Genomic DNA, 14,801 nt, shown 5'->3' with positions numbered 1-14,801 from the left:
GACCTCTGAGACTATCACAGTGCAGGTGCATTTATACGGAGACTTGATTACACACAGGTGGATTGTATTTATCATCATTAGTCATTTAGGTCAACATTGGATCATTCAGAGATCCTCACTGAACTTCTGGAGAGAGTTTGCTGCACTGAAAGTAAAGGGGCTGAATAATTTTGCACGCCCAATTTTTCAGTTTTTGATTTGATAAAAAAGTTTGAAATATCCAATAAATGTCGTTCCGCTTCATGATTGTGTCCCACTTGTTGTTGATTCTTCACAAAAAAATACAGTTTTATATCTTTATGTTTGAAGCCTGAAATGTGGCAAAAGGTCGCAAAGTTCAAGGGGGCCGAATACTTTCGCAAGGCACTGTAGCTACCGCGTCTGTTATACAGAAATAGATGTACCGAAGGAGGGTAATTCATAGATTTTCGATCCAAATATTTTGTATAAAGATGAGCATTATATTGTTAGATTATAGGGGTAACAATGGTTGGCATGAAAGTCTTCCTCACCTCAAATTCAACTGTCGAAATCAGTTGAAAAGCCCGGGCACACTGCCATCACATCAAAGGCCTGCAGTAGCTAAATCTTAATAATAGACAAACCATACCAAATTTCCCAAACGTTTCAAAACTTTATTAGGGTAATATCAAAAGTAAGTCATTGTTTATAGGGAGAATACGAGCAGAATGGTGAATGTAAACGAGGAAAAATTGCACTACCCCCCCCAAAAGAAAACACCCAACCATCCCCAAAGCAATAAAAAAGGTTTGACTCCCCTATTTTGGACCACCCCTCTCCCAGTAATATTCAATCTGTACCTAACGGAGTAAAGAGGTTTCACTTTTCATTTGATGATGAGATTTCAGAGGACATCCATGGAAAATATAATCATGTGTCATGTCGACTGACTAAATATAATAATTTCTAAATTGATATATTTAATGATTTATTAATGCAATTAATGAATGATCCATTCCCTTTCCGTTGTTTAATCAGTGTGTGTGATTGACAGGAGAGATGATGAGAGGGGCTGAGTTTTGACCATCATCATTATCAGAGGGGCCGAAGTATGGAAAGAGTTTCTCTGTAAAGGTGCAGCCAGTGTAAGAGTAGATATGAGACCTGGCCTCCACATCATAAAAGGAGACCAGACCCTCCTCATAGTCCACAAACACCCCCACCTTCTGGGGCTTCTTTCTCAGGGAGAGGAGGACAGGGGGGAAGATCCAGCTAACGTACACATTTACGTCCCTTCGGGACACAGTCCAGAGTCCATCCTCAGGTCTCATTATAATAATCCCCTTCCTTACTATGGACTCTCTGACCACTCCTAAATTCCATCTAGCCTTCCCCTTAACAATCACCTCATAGTAAAATCTCCCTGTTGAGAAGCCATCCTTTCCAAGGACAAATCGATGACCGTCAAACCTTTTTGGATTGTCAGGACGATTATGTGGTGCGTCTCCAGTTCTCACTTGTTTCCCATCTTCAGACAGGATGAGTTTGTGATGTGCTGTATCAGGGTCCAGAGTCACATCCACTGCATACTGCTGAATCCTCTTCAGTTTGACTTCAGGCAGCTTCTCCATCTCTTTATTCAGTATCTCCTCCAGCTGAGACACTGCTCTCCTCACAGTCCCCACACACAGATCACTGTGAACACTGATCTCAGACATGTTCTTGGTGGGTGGAGGTTTGTACACTAGTGATGGGTAGTTCTGGAGAAGTTGGAGGTGGTCCTCAGTCTGCGAGACCTGCCTCAGATCAGTGCTTCTCCTCTTCAGCTCAGTGATTTCCTGCTCCAGTTCGTTAATGAACCCTTCAGCCTGCCTCTCTACTGCTTTCTGCCTCTCCTCAATCACCTCAACAAGCTCAGCTTGGCTTTTCTCAATGGAGCGCACCAGAGCAGTAAAGACTTATACACTGTTTTCTATCTCTTTGCATCCTTCTTGCTGAGATCTACTGAGAGTTTGATCTGTTTAACATTCTTCTGTCGGTCCTGGATAATCAGCTGCACTTCCGCATCAGTTTTCACCAACTGAGCCTTCCTCTCTCCACACTCTTCCTCTATAGAGACAGTGTCATGAGTCTTGTGGTCTGCCTCAGTGCAGAACTGACACACACATGTCTGGTCAGTCCTACAGAACAGCTCCAGGAGTCTGTCATGCTTCTTACACATCCTGTCTTCCAGATTCCCCACAGGGTTGATCAGTTTGTGTCTCTTTTAAGGGTGAGGCTATCTGATGAGGCTCCAGGTGAGTCTCACAGTAAGAGGTCAGACACACCAGGCAGGACTTCAAGGCCTTGCGCTTCATCCCAGTGCAGACGTCACAGGCAACATTTCCAGGTTTAAGAGGGGGCCCATGTCTACCCTTTTCTCTCCTCTTTTTAAAATTCTCTACAACCTCTCTGAAAGTTGTGTTGACACGAAGTGTAGGCCGCCTGGAGAATTTCTCCTGACACAGTGGACATTGGTACAGGTCCTTGCTATTCCAGTACGTTCTGATACAGGCCATGCAAAAGTTGTGTCCACATGAAGTGGTGACTGGCTCAGTGAACACATCCAGACATATAGAACACAGGAACTGCTCTTCAGATAGGAGACTGCTGGAGAAAGCCATATCTAGAGAGAGAAGGTGGAACTATAAATTATTCCCTGGAATGAGTCAGCTCTCGATAGTTTTAGTGCCACGGTCAACATGGCATTTTGAGAATCTAACCAATGTTGATTAAAGTTGTTTAACCATACAACATACAGTATAAATCAGTAAATGTACAAAATAAACATAGGTACTGTCGTCAAAAACTGGAGAATAAAGGAATTCATTTGAAGACAAGAATTCACACACTAGAATGCATCTTCACCTGCCCTTGTAAATCTGTGCTCACCTGTATCTGTGTGTGAAAGAGGGTGGGCACTTTCTCCGATTTATCGGTACTGTCTTAGATTTTCCACAAGAGTGTGAGACCGTTTGCATATGTGGGCAACGTACAGTACGTCTACACACTTCAGTTTCACTTCAGTAAAGTGACGTTGCATGCTCCTCCCCACCCAGTGCTGCTCTGTGCTCTGGAACAGAATTAACCCTTCACATGGCTGATCTCTCTTCATGCATGAAACATTCTTGATACAAAAGTGTGAATCAGAAATGCTAGACAAGGAATTACTGCAGATGTATTGAAGGTATTCTAAAATCAACAACTACAATATAATTCTACAATAGACTAGTTGAGTCTTGTCGAATCCCTGAGCGTCATTTCCGGTCACAACTTGCAGACTTGTTTACGTGCGGCTGTGCGTTTTGTTGCCAACCTTACTTTGCTACCTGACAACTTTACGGTTTTTACTCTTGAATTACCGTTTATATTTTAATTTTTTCCCTCACTCAACTGTTTTTACTCCGGACGTTTTATCTGGACATGGTTCGTCAGGACTTCCAACAGCCGAAGCTAAGTAGTAACATTAACATGATGCCTTCTAATAGGCTCTATGCATTTACCGCCTCCAACGTTCTAATTTACTTCCGATCGAGTTGATGACTTCCGGAGCGAGTTCTGCTATTGTTTTTAGCATTAGCTTACTAGCTATCGTCGATGCATCTCTGACTGAAATAGTTAGCAATGACTGCGTTTAAATTACAGCCCCGAGAAGGAGGTGCAAATGAACATTGTTCAGTGCCTCTGTGTTCAGTTTATTCCAAATGTAATGGTATTGTGAGCTTCCATCGTTTCCCAGTCGATGTAGAGCTCAGAAAAAGGTGGTTGGTGGCAGTACGTCGTGACAACTTTACTGTCACCAAACACACAAAGGTGTGTAGTACACATTTCGTAGAAAGTGACTTTGTTGAGGGAAAATTGGGGGGCGACAATACCTAAAAAAAAAGGTGTTGTTCTTACTGTCTTCGCGTTGAACTGGCACATTAAAAAGAGACCTGATGTTTGGGAAAGAAGACTGAAACCTCCTGCTCCGATGGAGGGGGATGAAGAACCAGGTGCGCTGCCTATGGACTGTGCCGTCTCTGATCCGGTCCAGACCCATGATTACTGTGCAGTCCCTGAACCCGCAGCCCTGGCCCCAATGGCAATCCATGAGCACGTAAGAGAAATTGAGGCGCTTCGAGCCAAGCTGGAGAAACTGACCACCCAACGCGGCTTTGGTCGACAACGATTTGCTGGATCTGACGATGATATACGTGTTTACACAAGGTACAGTAATAATTTATTATTATCCAGCATTATTATTATTGACTATGAATTATTAGTATTATTATCCTAAAGTCCATCTTACCTTTAAGTACATGTTCATTGTTATTTGATACTGGGCTAGCATATCTTAGCCTAAGTAGGCACATTGAATGTATATTGTCTTTACATTATTTTTCAGTTAACCCCCAAAAATGCTCCCAGGTCGTTGCTTCAAATAAGATTTGGTTCTTAGTCCACTTTCCAGGTTAAATAACAGAACATTTCAAACAAATTCACTGCTGTGATGATAGCTGCTATGAATTACAGTACGAATTGCAGTAACAAGAAAACAGGCTACAATAGCAGCTAGGTCATGTATAGTGCTAGGGCTTAGAGAAGATGGGCAATAACAGTAATGAGCTTTTTTGGTATTCAAATACTCTGGGTCCATCTTTAGATTTGCAAGCTATACCCACCTGATGGCCTTCTGGCACTTGATTGAGCAGGCAGCAGAGACCAAGTTTATAAGAGTCACAAGCACCAATCCATCTGAAACAAGTGTTACTCGAAGAAAACCGGTAAGGGACAACTTCATGAAATACTTAAGAGTATATTATTTGATCTTACTGTAATTGTTAAACATCATTTACTTTTTGTTATGGACCGAATATAAGGACTATTGTACTAAAATGGGTTTCTTTACGTTCAGACACTGCCATCAATCGATGAGTTCTTCTTGTTTATGACTCATCTGTCGCTGGGTCTGAAGCAGAAGGATTTAGCCCACCGGTTCAGCATCCACCAATCGACAGTGAGCCGGATTATCATCTCTTGGGCCAACTTCCTCTACTGTCTGCGTGGATCAGCACGGATATGGATCCCCAAGAAAACCATCAAAGCCCACCTACCAGTTCAAGGACTATCCAGACACCCAGGTAGTGATCGACTGCACTGAACTCCGCTGCCAGACACCATCTTCACTACTACTGCAGAGTGAAGTGTTTTCTTCCTTCAAGTCACTCTGTACCTTTAAGGGCATGTTGGGAATGTCACCACATGGAGCTGTCGCTTTTGTGTCATCCTTGTGTGCTGGATCTGTGAGTGACAAGGAGATTTTCAAGCAGTCTGGAATTATTTCCTTACTCACACATCAACAACTGACACCCATGGGTAACGATGCTTCGAGGGTGACTGTTGATGTGTGCAGAGGGTCCCTAGTTCAAGCACGGGTAGGGGCGAGGGGACGGACGAAAGCTATACTGTTACATTGGTGCCGTGACCCGGATCACTGGTTGCTGCGGAAAAGGAGGAGGTCAAAAGGGGGGTGAGTGTAACCGATGTGAAATGGCTAGCTAGTTAGCGGTGGTGCGCGCTAATAGCGTTTCAATCGGTGACGTCATTCGCTCTGAGACCTGAAGTAGTTGTTCCCCTTGCTCTGCAAGGGCCGTGGCTTTTGTGGAGCGATGGGTAACGATGCTTCGTGGGTGTCAGTTGTTGATGTGTGCAGAGGGTCCCTGGTTCGACTTGACTGACCGGAAATTGCCAAACCGATAGGAAGTGTATTTAAAACGTTCGATCGTGGAATGTGCATAAGGGCAATTGCAGTCGTTGTACTCATAATATACAGGAGAACGGTCGCCTTAAGGCGAGGATGCAAGCCCAGCTTCAGACGCAATCATTAGGCAAGGGTAATTTCAGTGTAGGAAAGGATGAAACAGCGTCTGTGCCACCAGTAAGTACAGATTGTAACCTTAGTATAAATCCCCTCGCACGGTCCCCGCAGCCAGACAACTTTCTCATGGCTTCTGGAGGGAAATGCTGTAGGAATGCTCAACCGGTGTTTCTCATTTAGCCGACAAACTTTCAACTGGTTCTCCCCATTAAGCAGCGAGTCGGAGTCAGAGGCCGAGCCTTCCCTGATCTCTACTTATCCCTTTACGGGGTCTAAGATGCTGAAGCTTCCCACCATTAGCTCTGACAAATTGAAAACCCTAGTCATTGGCAACTCCATTACCCGCAGTATTAGACTTAAAATGTATCATCCAGCGATCATACACTGTTTACCAAGGGGCAGGGCTACCGACGTTAAGGCTAATCTGAAGATGGTGCTGGCTAAAGCTAAAACTAGCGAGTGTCGAGAGTATAGAGAGATTGTTATCCGTGTCGGCACCAACGATGTTAGGATGAAACAGTCAGAGGTCACCAAGCGCAACATAGCTTCAGCGTGTAAATCAGCTAGAAAGATACGTTGGCATCGAGTAATCGTCTCTGGCCCCCTCCCAGTTAGGGGGAGTGATGAGCTCTACAGCAGAGTCTCACAACTCAATCGCTGGTTGAAAACTGTTTTACTGCCCCTCCCAAAATATAGAATTTGTAGATAGTTGGCCCTCTTTCTGGGACTCACCCAGAAACAGGACCAAGCCTGGCCTGTTGAGGAGTGACGGACTCCATCCTAGCTGGAGGGGTGCTCTCATCTTATCTACGACCATAGACAGGGCTCTAACTCCTCTAGCTCCACAATGAAATAGGGTGCAGGCCAGGCAGTAGGTTGTTAGCCAGCCTGCCAGCTTAGTGGAGTCTGCCACTAGCACAGTCAGTGTAGTCAGCTCAGCAATCCCCATTGAGACCGTGTCTGTGCCTCGACCTAGGTTGGGCAAAACTAAACATGGCGGTGTTCGCTTTAGCAATCTCACTAGAATAAAGACCTCCTCCATTCCAGCCATTATTGAAAGAGATTGTGATATCTCATATCTCAAAATAGGGCTACTTAATGTTAGATCCCTCACTTCAAAGGCAGTTATAGTCAATGAACTAATCACTGATCATGATCTTGATGTGATTGGCCTGACTGAAACATGGCTTAAACCTGATGAATTTACTGTGTTAAATGAGGCCTCACCTCCTGGTTACACTAGTGACCATATCCCGCAAAGGCGGAGGTGTTGCTAACATTTACGATAGCAAATTTCAATTTACAAAAGACAACAACTAAGTTTTCGTCTTTTGAGCTTCTAGTCATGAAATCTATGCAGCCTACTCAATCACTTTTTATAGCTACTGTTTAAAGGCCTCCTGGGCCATATACAGCGTTCCTCACTGAGTTCCCTGAATTCCTATCGGACATTGTAGTCATAGCAGATAATATTCAAATTTTTGGTGACTTTAATATTCACATGGAAAAGTCCACAGACCCACTCCAAAAGGCTTTTGGAGCCATCATCGACTCAGTGGGTTTTGTCCAACATGTCTCTGGACCTACTCACTGCCACAGTCATACTCTGGACCTAGTTTTGTCCCATGGAATAAATGTTGTGGATCTTAATGTTTTTCCTCATAATCCTGGACTATCGGACCACCATTTTATTATGTTTGCAATCGCAACAAATAATCTGCTCAGACCCCAACCCAGGAGTATCAAAAGTCGTGCTATAAGTTAGAGGTCGACCGATTAATCGGAAGTGGCCGATTTTAATTAGGGCCGAAATCAAGTTTTCATAACAATTGGAAATCGGTATTTTTGGACACCGATTTGGCCGATTTATTTTTCTTTATTTAACTAGGCAAGTCACTTAAGAACACATTCTTATTTTCAATGACGGCCTAGGAACTGTGGGTTAACTGCCTCGTTCAGGGGCAGAACGACAGATTTTCACCTTGTCAGCTCGGGGGATCCAATCTTGCAACATTACAGTTAACTAGTTCAACGCTATAACCACCTGCCTCTCGTTGCACTCCACAAGGAGACTGACTGCCTAGTTAACTACACATGGTTGATGATATTACTAGTTTATCTAGCGTGTCCTGCGTTGCATATAATCTGACTGAGCATACAAGTATCTGACTGAGCGGTGGTAGGCAGCAGCAGGCTCATAAGCATTCATTCAAACAGCACTTTCGTGCGTTTTGCCAGCAGCTCTTCGTTGTGCGTCAAGCATTGCACTGTTTATGACTTCAAGCCTATCAACTCCCGAGATGAGGCTGGTGTAACCGATGTGAAATGGCTAGCTAGTTAGCGGGGTGCGCGCTAATAGCGTTTCAAACGTCACTCGCTCTGAGACTTGGAGTGGTTGTTCCCCTTGCTCTGCATGGGTAACGCTGCTTCGAGGGTGGCTGTTGTTGTTGTGTTCCTGGTTCGAGCCCAGGTAGGAGCGAGGAGAGGGACGGAAGCTATACTGTTACACTGGCAATACTAAAGTGCCTATAAGAACATCAAATAGTCAAAGGTTAATGAAATACAAATGGTATAGAGGAAAATAGTCCTATAATAACTACAACCTAAAACTTCTTACCTGGGAATATTGAAGACTCATGTTAAAAAGAACCACCAGCTTTCATATGTTCTCATGTTCTGAGCAAGGAACTTAAACGTTAGCTTTCTTACATGGCACATATTGCACTTTTACTTTCTTCTCCAATGCTTTGTTTTTGCATTATTTAAACCAAATTGAACATGTTTCATTATTTATTTGAGGCTAAATTGATTTAATTCGTGTATTATATTAAATTAAAATAAGTGTTCATTCAGTATTGTTGTAATTGTCATTTATTACAAATAAATTAAAAAAAACGTCAGATTAATCGGTATCAGCCTTTTTTGGTCCTCCAATAATCGGTATCGGTATAGGTGTTGAAAAATCATAATCGGTCGACCTCTACTATAAATTCTCAGACAACCCAAAGATTCCTTGATGCCCTTCCAGTCTCCCTCTGCCTACCCAAGGATGTCAGAGGACAAAAAACAGTTAACCACCTAACTGAGGAACTCAATTTAACTGTGCGCAATACCCTAGATGCAGTTCCATCTAAAAACTAAAAATATTTGTCATAAGAAACTAGCTCCCTGGAATACAGAAAATACCTGAGCTCTGAAGCAAGCTTCCAGAAAATTGGAATGGAATTGGCGCCACACCAAACTGGAAGTCTTCCGACCAGCTTGGAAAGACAGTACCGTGCAGCATCAAAGAGCCCTCACTGCTGCTCGATCATCCTATTTTTCCAACTTAATTGAGGAAAATAAGAACAATCCAAAATGTATTTTTGTTACTGTCCGCAAAGCTAACTAAAAAGCAGCATTCCCCAAGAGAAGATGGCTTTCACTTCAGCAGTAATAAATTCATGAACTTCTTTGAGGAAAAGATCATGATCATTAGAAAGCAAATTACGGACTCCTTTTTAAATCTGTGTATTCCTCCAATGCTCCGTTGTCCTGAGTCTGCGCAACTCTACCAGGACCTAGGATAAAGGGAGACACTAAAGTGTTTTAGTACTATATCTCTTGACACAATGATGAAAATAATCATGGCCTCTAAACCTTCAAGCTGCATACTGGACCATATTCCAACTAAACTACTGAAAGAGCTGCTTCCTGTGCTTGGCCCTCCTATGTTGAACATAATAAACGGCTCTCTATCCACCGATGTGTACCAAACTCACTAAAAGTGTCAGTAATAAAGCCTCTCTTGAAAAAGTTGATTATATTTTTGGCTATCGGCCTATATGGAATCTTCCATTCCTCTCAAACATTTTAGAAAAAGCTGTTACGCAGCAACTCACTGCCTTCCTGAAGACAAACAATGTATGCGAAATGCTTCATTCTGGTTTTAGACCCCATCCTAGCACTGAGACTGCACTTGTGAAGGTGGTAAATTACCTTTTAATGGCGTCAGACCGAGGCTCTGCATCTGTCCTCATGCTGCTCGACCTTAGTGCTGCTATTGATACCATCGATCACCACATTCATTGGGAGAGATTGGAAACCCAAATTGGTCTACACAGACAAGTTTTGGCCTGGTTTAGATCTTATCTGTCGGGAAAAATATCAGTTTGTCTCTGTGAATGGTTTGTCCTCTGGCAAATCAACTGTAAATTTCGGTGTTCCTCAAGGTTCCGTTTTAGGACCACTATTGTTTTCACTATATATTTTACCTCTTGGGGATGTCATTCGAAAACATAATGTTAACTTTCACTGATATGCGGATGACACACAGCTATACATTTCAATGAAACATAGTGAAGCCCCAAAATTGCTCTCGTTAGAAGCCTGTGTTTCAGGCATGAGGAAGTGGATGGCTGCAAACGTTCTACTTTTAAACTCGGACAAAACAGATGCTTGTTCTAGGTCGCAAGAAACAAAGAGATCTTCTGTTGAATCTGACAATTAATCTTGATGGTTGTACAGTTGTCTCAAATAAAACTGAAGGACCTCGGTGTTACTCTGGGCCCTCATCTCTCTTTTGAAGAACATATCAAGACTGTTTCAAGGACAGCTTTTTTCCCCATCTATGAAATATTGCAAAAATCTGAAACTTTCTGTCCAAAAAGGATGCAGAAAAATTAATCCATGCTTTTGTTACTTCTAGGTTGGACTACTGCAATGCTCTACTTTCCAGCTACCCGGATAAAGCACTAAATAAACTTCAGTTAGTGCTAAATACGGCTGTTAAAATCCTGACTAGAACCAAAAAATGTGATCATATTATACCATGCTAGCCTCCCTACACTGGCTTACTGTTAAGGCAAGTGCTGATTTCAAGGTTCTACTGCTAACCTTCAAAGCATTACATGGGCTTGCTCCTACCTAGCTTTCCAATTTGGTCCTGCCGTACATACCTACACGCTCGCTACGGTCACAAGACGCAGGCCTCCTAATTGTCCTTAGAATTTCTAAGCAAACAACTTATGCATGATCATAACTGACAATCCCTAAATTGTGGCAACATTGAGTCATTACTGCTTACTGAGTTTGTAAAACTGTATCCATAGAAAACGTGATTCCCTATGACTGTATCTCTATTCCCTTCATGAGTTTTTGTTATTTAACAGAAATGTTAAACCTTTTTTTGCATATTAATTAAAGAAAACAATCAATGTCCTCTTTTCTTTGTGAGAGCTGTGGGGCAAGAGAGGATCAGTTTAATCTTGAACATGGGTTTGTGTCTGTATGTCACTATGTTATTTAATCGTTTTGATGCCTTCACCATTATTCTACAATGTAGAACATGGTAACAAAAGTAAAAACCCTTGAATGAGTAGGTCTAAAACTTTTGACCAGTAGTGTATATATATATATATATATATCTCCATTGATTCTTGAATAACTTATGAGTTCAGTTCAACTGTCACACTCCTTGAGAACCCAAAATATAAGCTTGTTTTTCGCCAATGTTTGTAAACATTGTAAATGTAAACAAACACTATACCATATCATGGTTAAAACAATCATTTTTATATCACTGATGGTCAGTCCTTGTAACCATAGCTGTCTATTAATCTGAGTGTTTACATTTCTCCAGGCCCATCCCTCAGTTTTTACCAAAACAGAGGCAGGGAAATCGTTTTGTTGTTTCATCTGTGAACTTGCCCTTTTAAAGAGCTGCATATTATCAAGATATCAAAGTGGACTGGATTTATGAGTTATATTCTTCAAGAATGAATGGGTATTTATAATTCATTTAAAAGGCTAACGATTGATGTAGAAACTGCATATTTCCCCTTTAATGCACGTTGGTGAGTTAATTTACACTGTAAAGGGGTTGCTGAATTTGACTAACTTACTGTGGCAAGTCAAATTCTGTAATATAAATACAGTATCAAAGCAAGTACTGTGTAATGACAGTACAATACCGTAACATTGATTATACTGTTAAAAAAGTGAATATTAGCGTAATCATAATGACTGATAAAAATGGTTTACTGTAATTACAAGGGATTGGTGCAAGCAGGTTGGCTGCTAAGTGTTTACACATTACTGCATATTAATGAATAGTTGGTGTCTTATAACATTTGCACTTCTGGAAGCTTCCAAACTGGCAGCGACTACAGGGGAAAACAGGACATGGCAAAATGTGCAACCATTTAAGGTTGAAGACTTGCCCCACTCCAATCTGTCCCCTATACATTTTAAATTGATGGCGCACTATAACCACATAGGACTTAAATTGGTACAGCATTCTCACTCACAGGTGCAATATAGCCTCTTACAAAGCCTCAAATATGTTAATAAGCCAGAGACAACAATACCATTTTTGGCACTCCAATGATACAGTACAGACACTGTATTATGTGGGTTGGAATTACAGTACCACTCAAAATAGACCAATTATTTCCCCGCCCACATTTTCCCACAGTGGCCCATAATTTACAATATGCTACAGTAAAAGAGTATTTCACTGTTGATAATACCCCAAATTACCGTATAAAGTAGTTTTGTTACAGTGAACATCTGCTTTGTCTAACAGGTGAGCAGAAGTTCCATGTTATCAGTGAAACCAGGAATACCGTTGAGCTCCAGGACCACCCAGGAGATGACGGATACTGGGAGATCAATGCAAACAGCTCCAAACACGATGGGAATGTTGTCACCAATCGTTACATGGGTGAGTCACGCTTCACGGAAATTCAAAATGAGATCCAACATGTTTTTTATTTTTATGGTTCTGTTAATCATACAGTGATTTATTTCATACACCAGATTGCACAACAAATTACGTTTCTCTTGTATATACAGTTGGTGTTTAAAAGAAATAAAAGAAAACCTTTCTAATGATGATAAAATCTTGGAATTTTCCACACATTTACTAGATTTGACCCGAGTGGGGACTATGTGTACACTAAGGCGAGCTCTTACGGAGCTGAGAAGTGGCTTCTCATGGTGGACGAGAGTGACCAGAGATATGAGAGAGCATTCATCATCAATAACAAATAACCTTCCAGAATGTTATTGGCTGTCCAAAATGGCTGCTTTGTTGGACTAACATTGTACATTGAAGATCGCAAAATGGTACTTAGAATAAGGACTACATTGAAAACCCCCAAAATTACAGCAAAAATAAAAGCCAACTCGTTTTTGTGTGAATATTCTTCTTTAAAAAATTATGGGAGTTCTATTGATGGGAATATTGACAGAAATTAATTAATGTATTTTTTTGTTTGTTGCAAAACTAGAATCTTTTCCTCTTGAGGATTTCCGGTTTCCAGTTGATTGGGTGGCTTTCCTCGGTCTGAAAGAAAAAAACAATCCCACCCTAGTCAGAAACAAGGAACTTATGAAGTACTCAAAGTAATACCACAGTTTCATTAGCTTAGCAATGTTTTAGTGACTGTCATTTTCCCTGACTGAAGAAACATCCACTTTGTATGAGGTTGTAATTAACACGTCCATTACTGAATCACATCTCAAATCAACAAAAACGTGTGTTTTTACAGCACAGGATACAAGTATTTCCCTACCGCCGTGTCGTTCTCTTTGTACACCTTGATGGTCTTGTCGGCCTCGGCCGTGATCAGCCTGCTCTCCGAGTGGTCGAACATGCAGGCGAAGATCCCCGATTCGCTGTCCAGTGAGCCGGGCTGCACGGCGGCGTGGATACGCTGGAAGTTGTAGCCGGTCCGCCAGTCCCACAGGTGAATGGTGCCGTTGTCAGCTAACGGAGACAATAAAAAGATGTAAGGATTAGCTGTATCTAGATCAAGACATCGGCATAGATAGACAGCGGTGTCTAGGATCTAGCCGTATGTAGGATTTCCTATCACTTAGCCATTCAATATATTTGCTTCCAGCCTCTGCAGTTACCACTTCCCTTTCATTTGTTGCCCATCTTTAGTTGTGCGCTTTCGAAGCAATCATTCAATGTACTATGACTAGAAATAATCTGACCAAATCATCCTGACAGAGGCTCAAAACTGCCTATTTCAATCGCAACATATATACAAGATATTTTTTGTTCAAACAAGAGTCGCCAGTGCGCGATGGGACAAGGATATCCCTGTTGGAAAAAGTAAAGGACGTTTTCATACCTCCTGATACCAGCACGCCGTCTGAGTTGACCGCCATTGCGTTGATGATGGCGTTGTGTCCAGAGAGGTTCTGGATGAAGTTGCCGTCTGGGAACGTCCACTGCTTGATGTTGTCGGCAGAGCCAGAGGCTAAGGTATACCTGTAACATTCAGCCAACCAATGGTTCAGTGCCATAATTCAAAACGCACAAATAAAATGAGCGAGCCTATCATTAACTACAACTAGATAACAAAAGATGACGAACTTGGGTGCAACATATGCATCACCGTTTACCACGTATGAGGAAGTGACGTACTGTCTGGGATGTAGGGCCAGTGCTCTGACAGACTTCTTGTGATTGGTGAGAGTGGCTCTGGTCTTCCCAGCTATCAGATCCCATAGCCTGATGGTAGAGTCGTGGCTCCCTGGAACGGAAAGAGCCAGGTCGTGTTCAGGTCACACCGTAGCAATATGTTTTGAAACTAACAATAAAACGCTGCGTTCTTATTCGGACAAGTTCAAGTGTTCTATCCTATTTTTTCCCTACTGAACATAGAACAGATATACTGCTTCTTCTACTTGCTTTCAATGAGAAATCTACAACTAGCATTTCTATGTAAATTTGGTCGGGTCCTTTACCCGAAACAGCTTCCATGGAGCGTGCCACTGGGGCTTGGGCATAGTGGGGGCTTTTCTGGCAACGAGGGACGAGTTCTTGGTGCCGCCTCCTTCCAAAAGAGACTAGAAATAAGACAGAAAATGAATATTATTCATAGTGGTAGCATTATATCATACAAGACTGATGTCATATTGGTGGGATGTTGGTGCAGAAATGCAT

At 42.1% G+C, this 14,801-nt stretch overlaps 2 protein-coding genes and 1 pseudogene across 3 annotated transcripts in view; 1 reads left to right on the top strand and 2 right to left on the bottom strand.

The window, feature by feature from the left end:
• Nucleotides 1-727: 727 nt before the first annotated feature.
• Nucleotides 728-3,239, bottom strand: LOC112231814 (annotated as a pseudogene).
• A 137-nt stretch (nt 3,240-3,376) lies between these two features.
• LOC112231812 (lecithin retinol acyltransferase) overlaps nt 3,377-14,801 on the top strand; it is a 61,406-nt gene continuing 49,981 nt past the window's right edge. The window contains exons 1-4 of one of the 2 annotated variants that reach the window (XM_024398607.2): nt 3,377-4,209; nt 4,646-4,766; nt 4,898-5,123; nt 12,426-12,563. In XM_024398607.2, coding sequence (XP_024254375.2) covers nt 3,974-4,209; nt 4,646-4,766; nt 4,898-5,123; nt 12,426-12,563 — 721 coding nt within the window. In that variant the 5' untranslated portion in view covers nt 3,377-3,973. The remainder of the gene's footprint in view (nt 4,210-4,645; nt 4,767-4,897; nt 5,124-12,425; nt 12,564-14,801) is intronic. The other variant, XM_042312097.1, reaches the window with a different exon arrangement.
• LOC112242583 (pleiotropic regulator 1-like) lies at nt 12,594-14,426 on the bottom strand. Its single transcript, XM_024410467.2, has 4 exons — nt 14,280-14,426; nt 13,984-14,123; nt 13,417-13,610; nt 12,594-13,187 (listed from the first exon to the last, which is right to left on the bottom strand). Exons 2-4 carry the CDS (start codon nt 14,018-14,020, stop codon nt 13,128-13,130), a joined length of 291 nt encoding a protein of 96 aa, XP_024266235.2. The 5' UTR covers nt 14,021-14,123; nt 14,280-14,426; the 3' UTR covers nt 12,594-13,127.

This window comes from Oncorhynchus tshawytscha, linkage group LG34 (genome assembly GCF_018296145.1).
Source record: "Oncorhynchus tshawytscha isolate Ot180627B linkage group LG34, Otsh_v2.0, whole genome shotgun sequence".
Classification (NCBI taxonomy): domain Eukaryota; kingdom Metazoa; phylum Chordata; class Actinopteri; order Salmoniformes; family Salmonidae; genus Oncorhynchus; species Oncorhynchus tshawytscha.
Note: the sequence above shows the minus strand (reverse complement) of the source record. Positions and strands in the feature narration are given on the sequence as shown.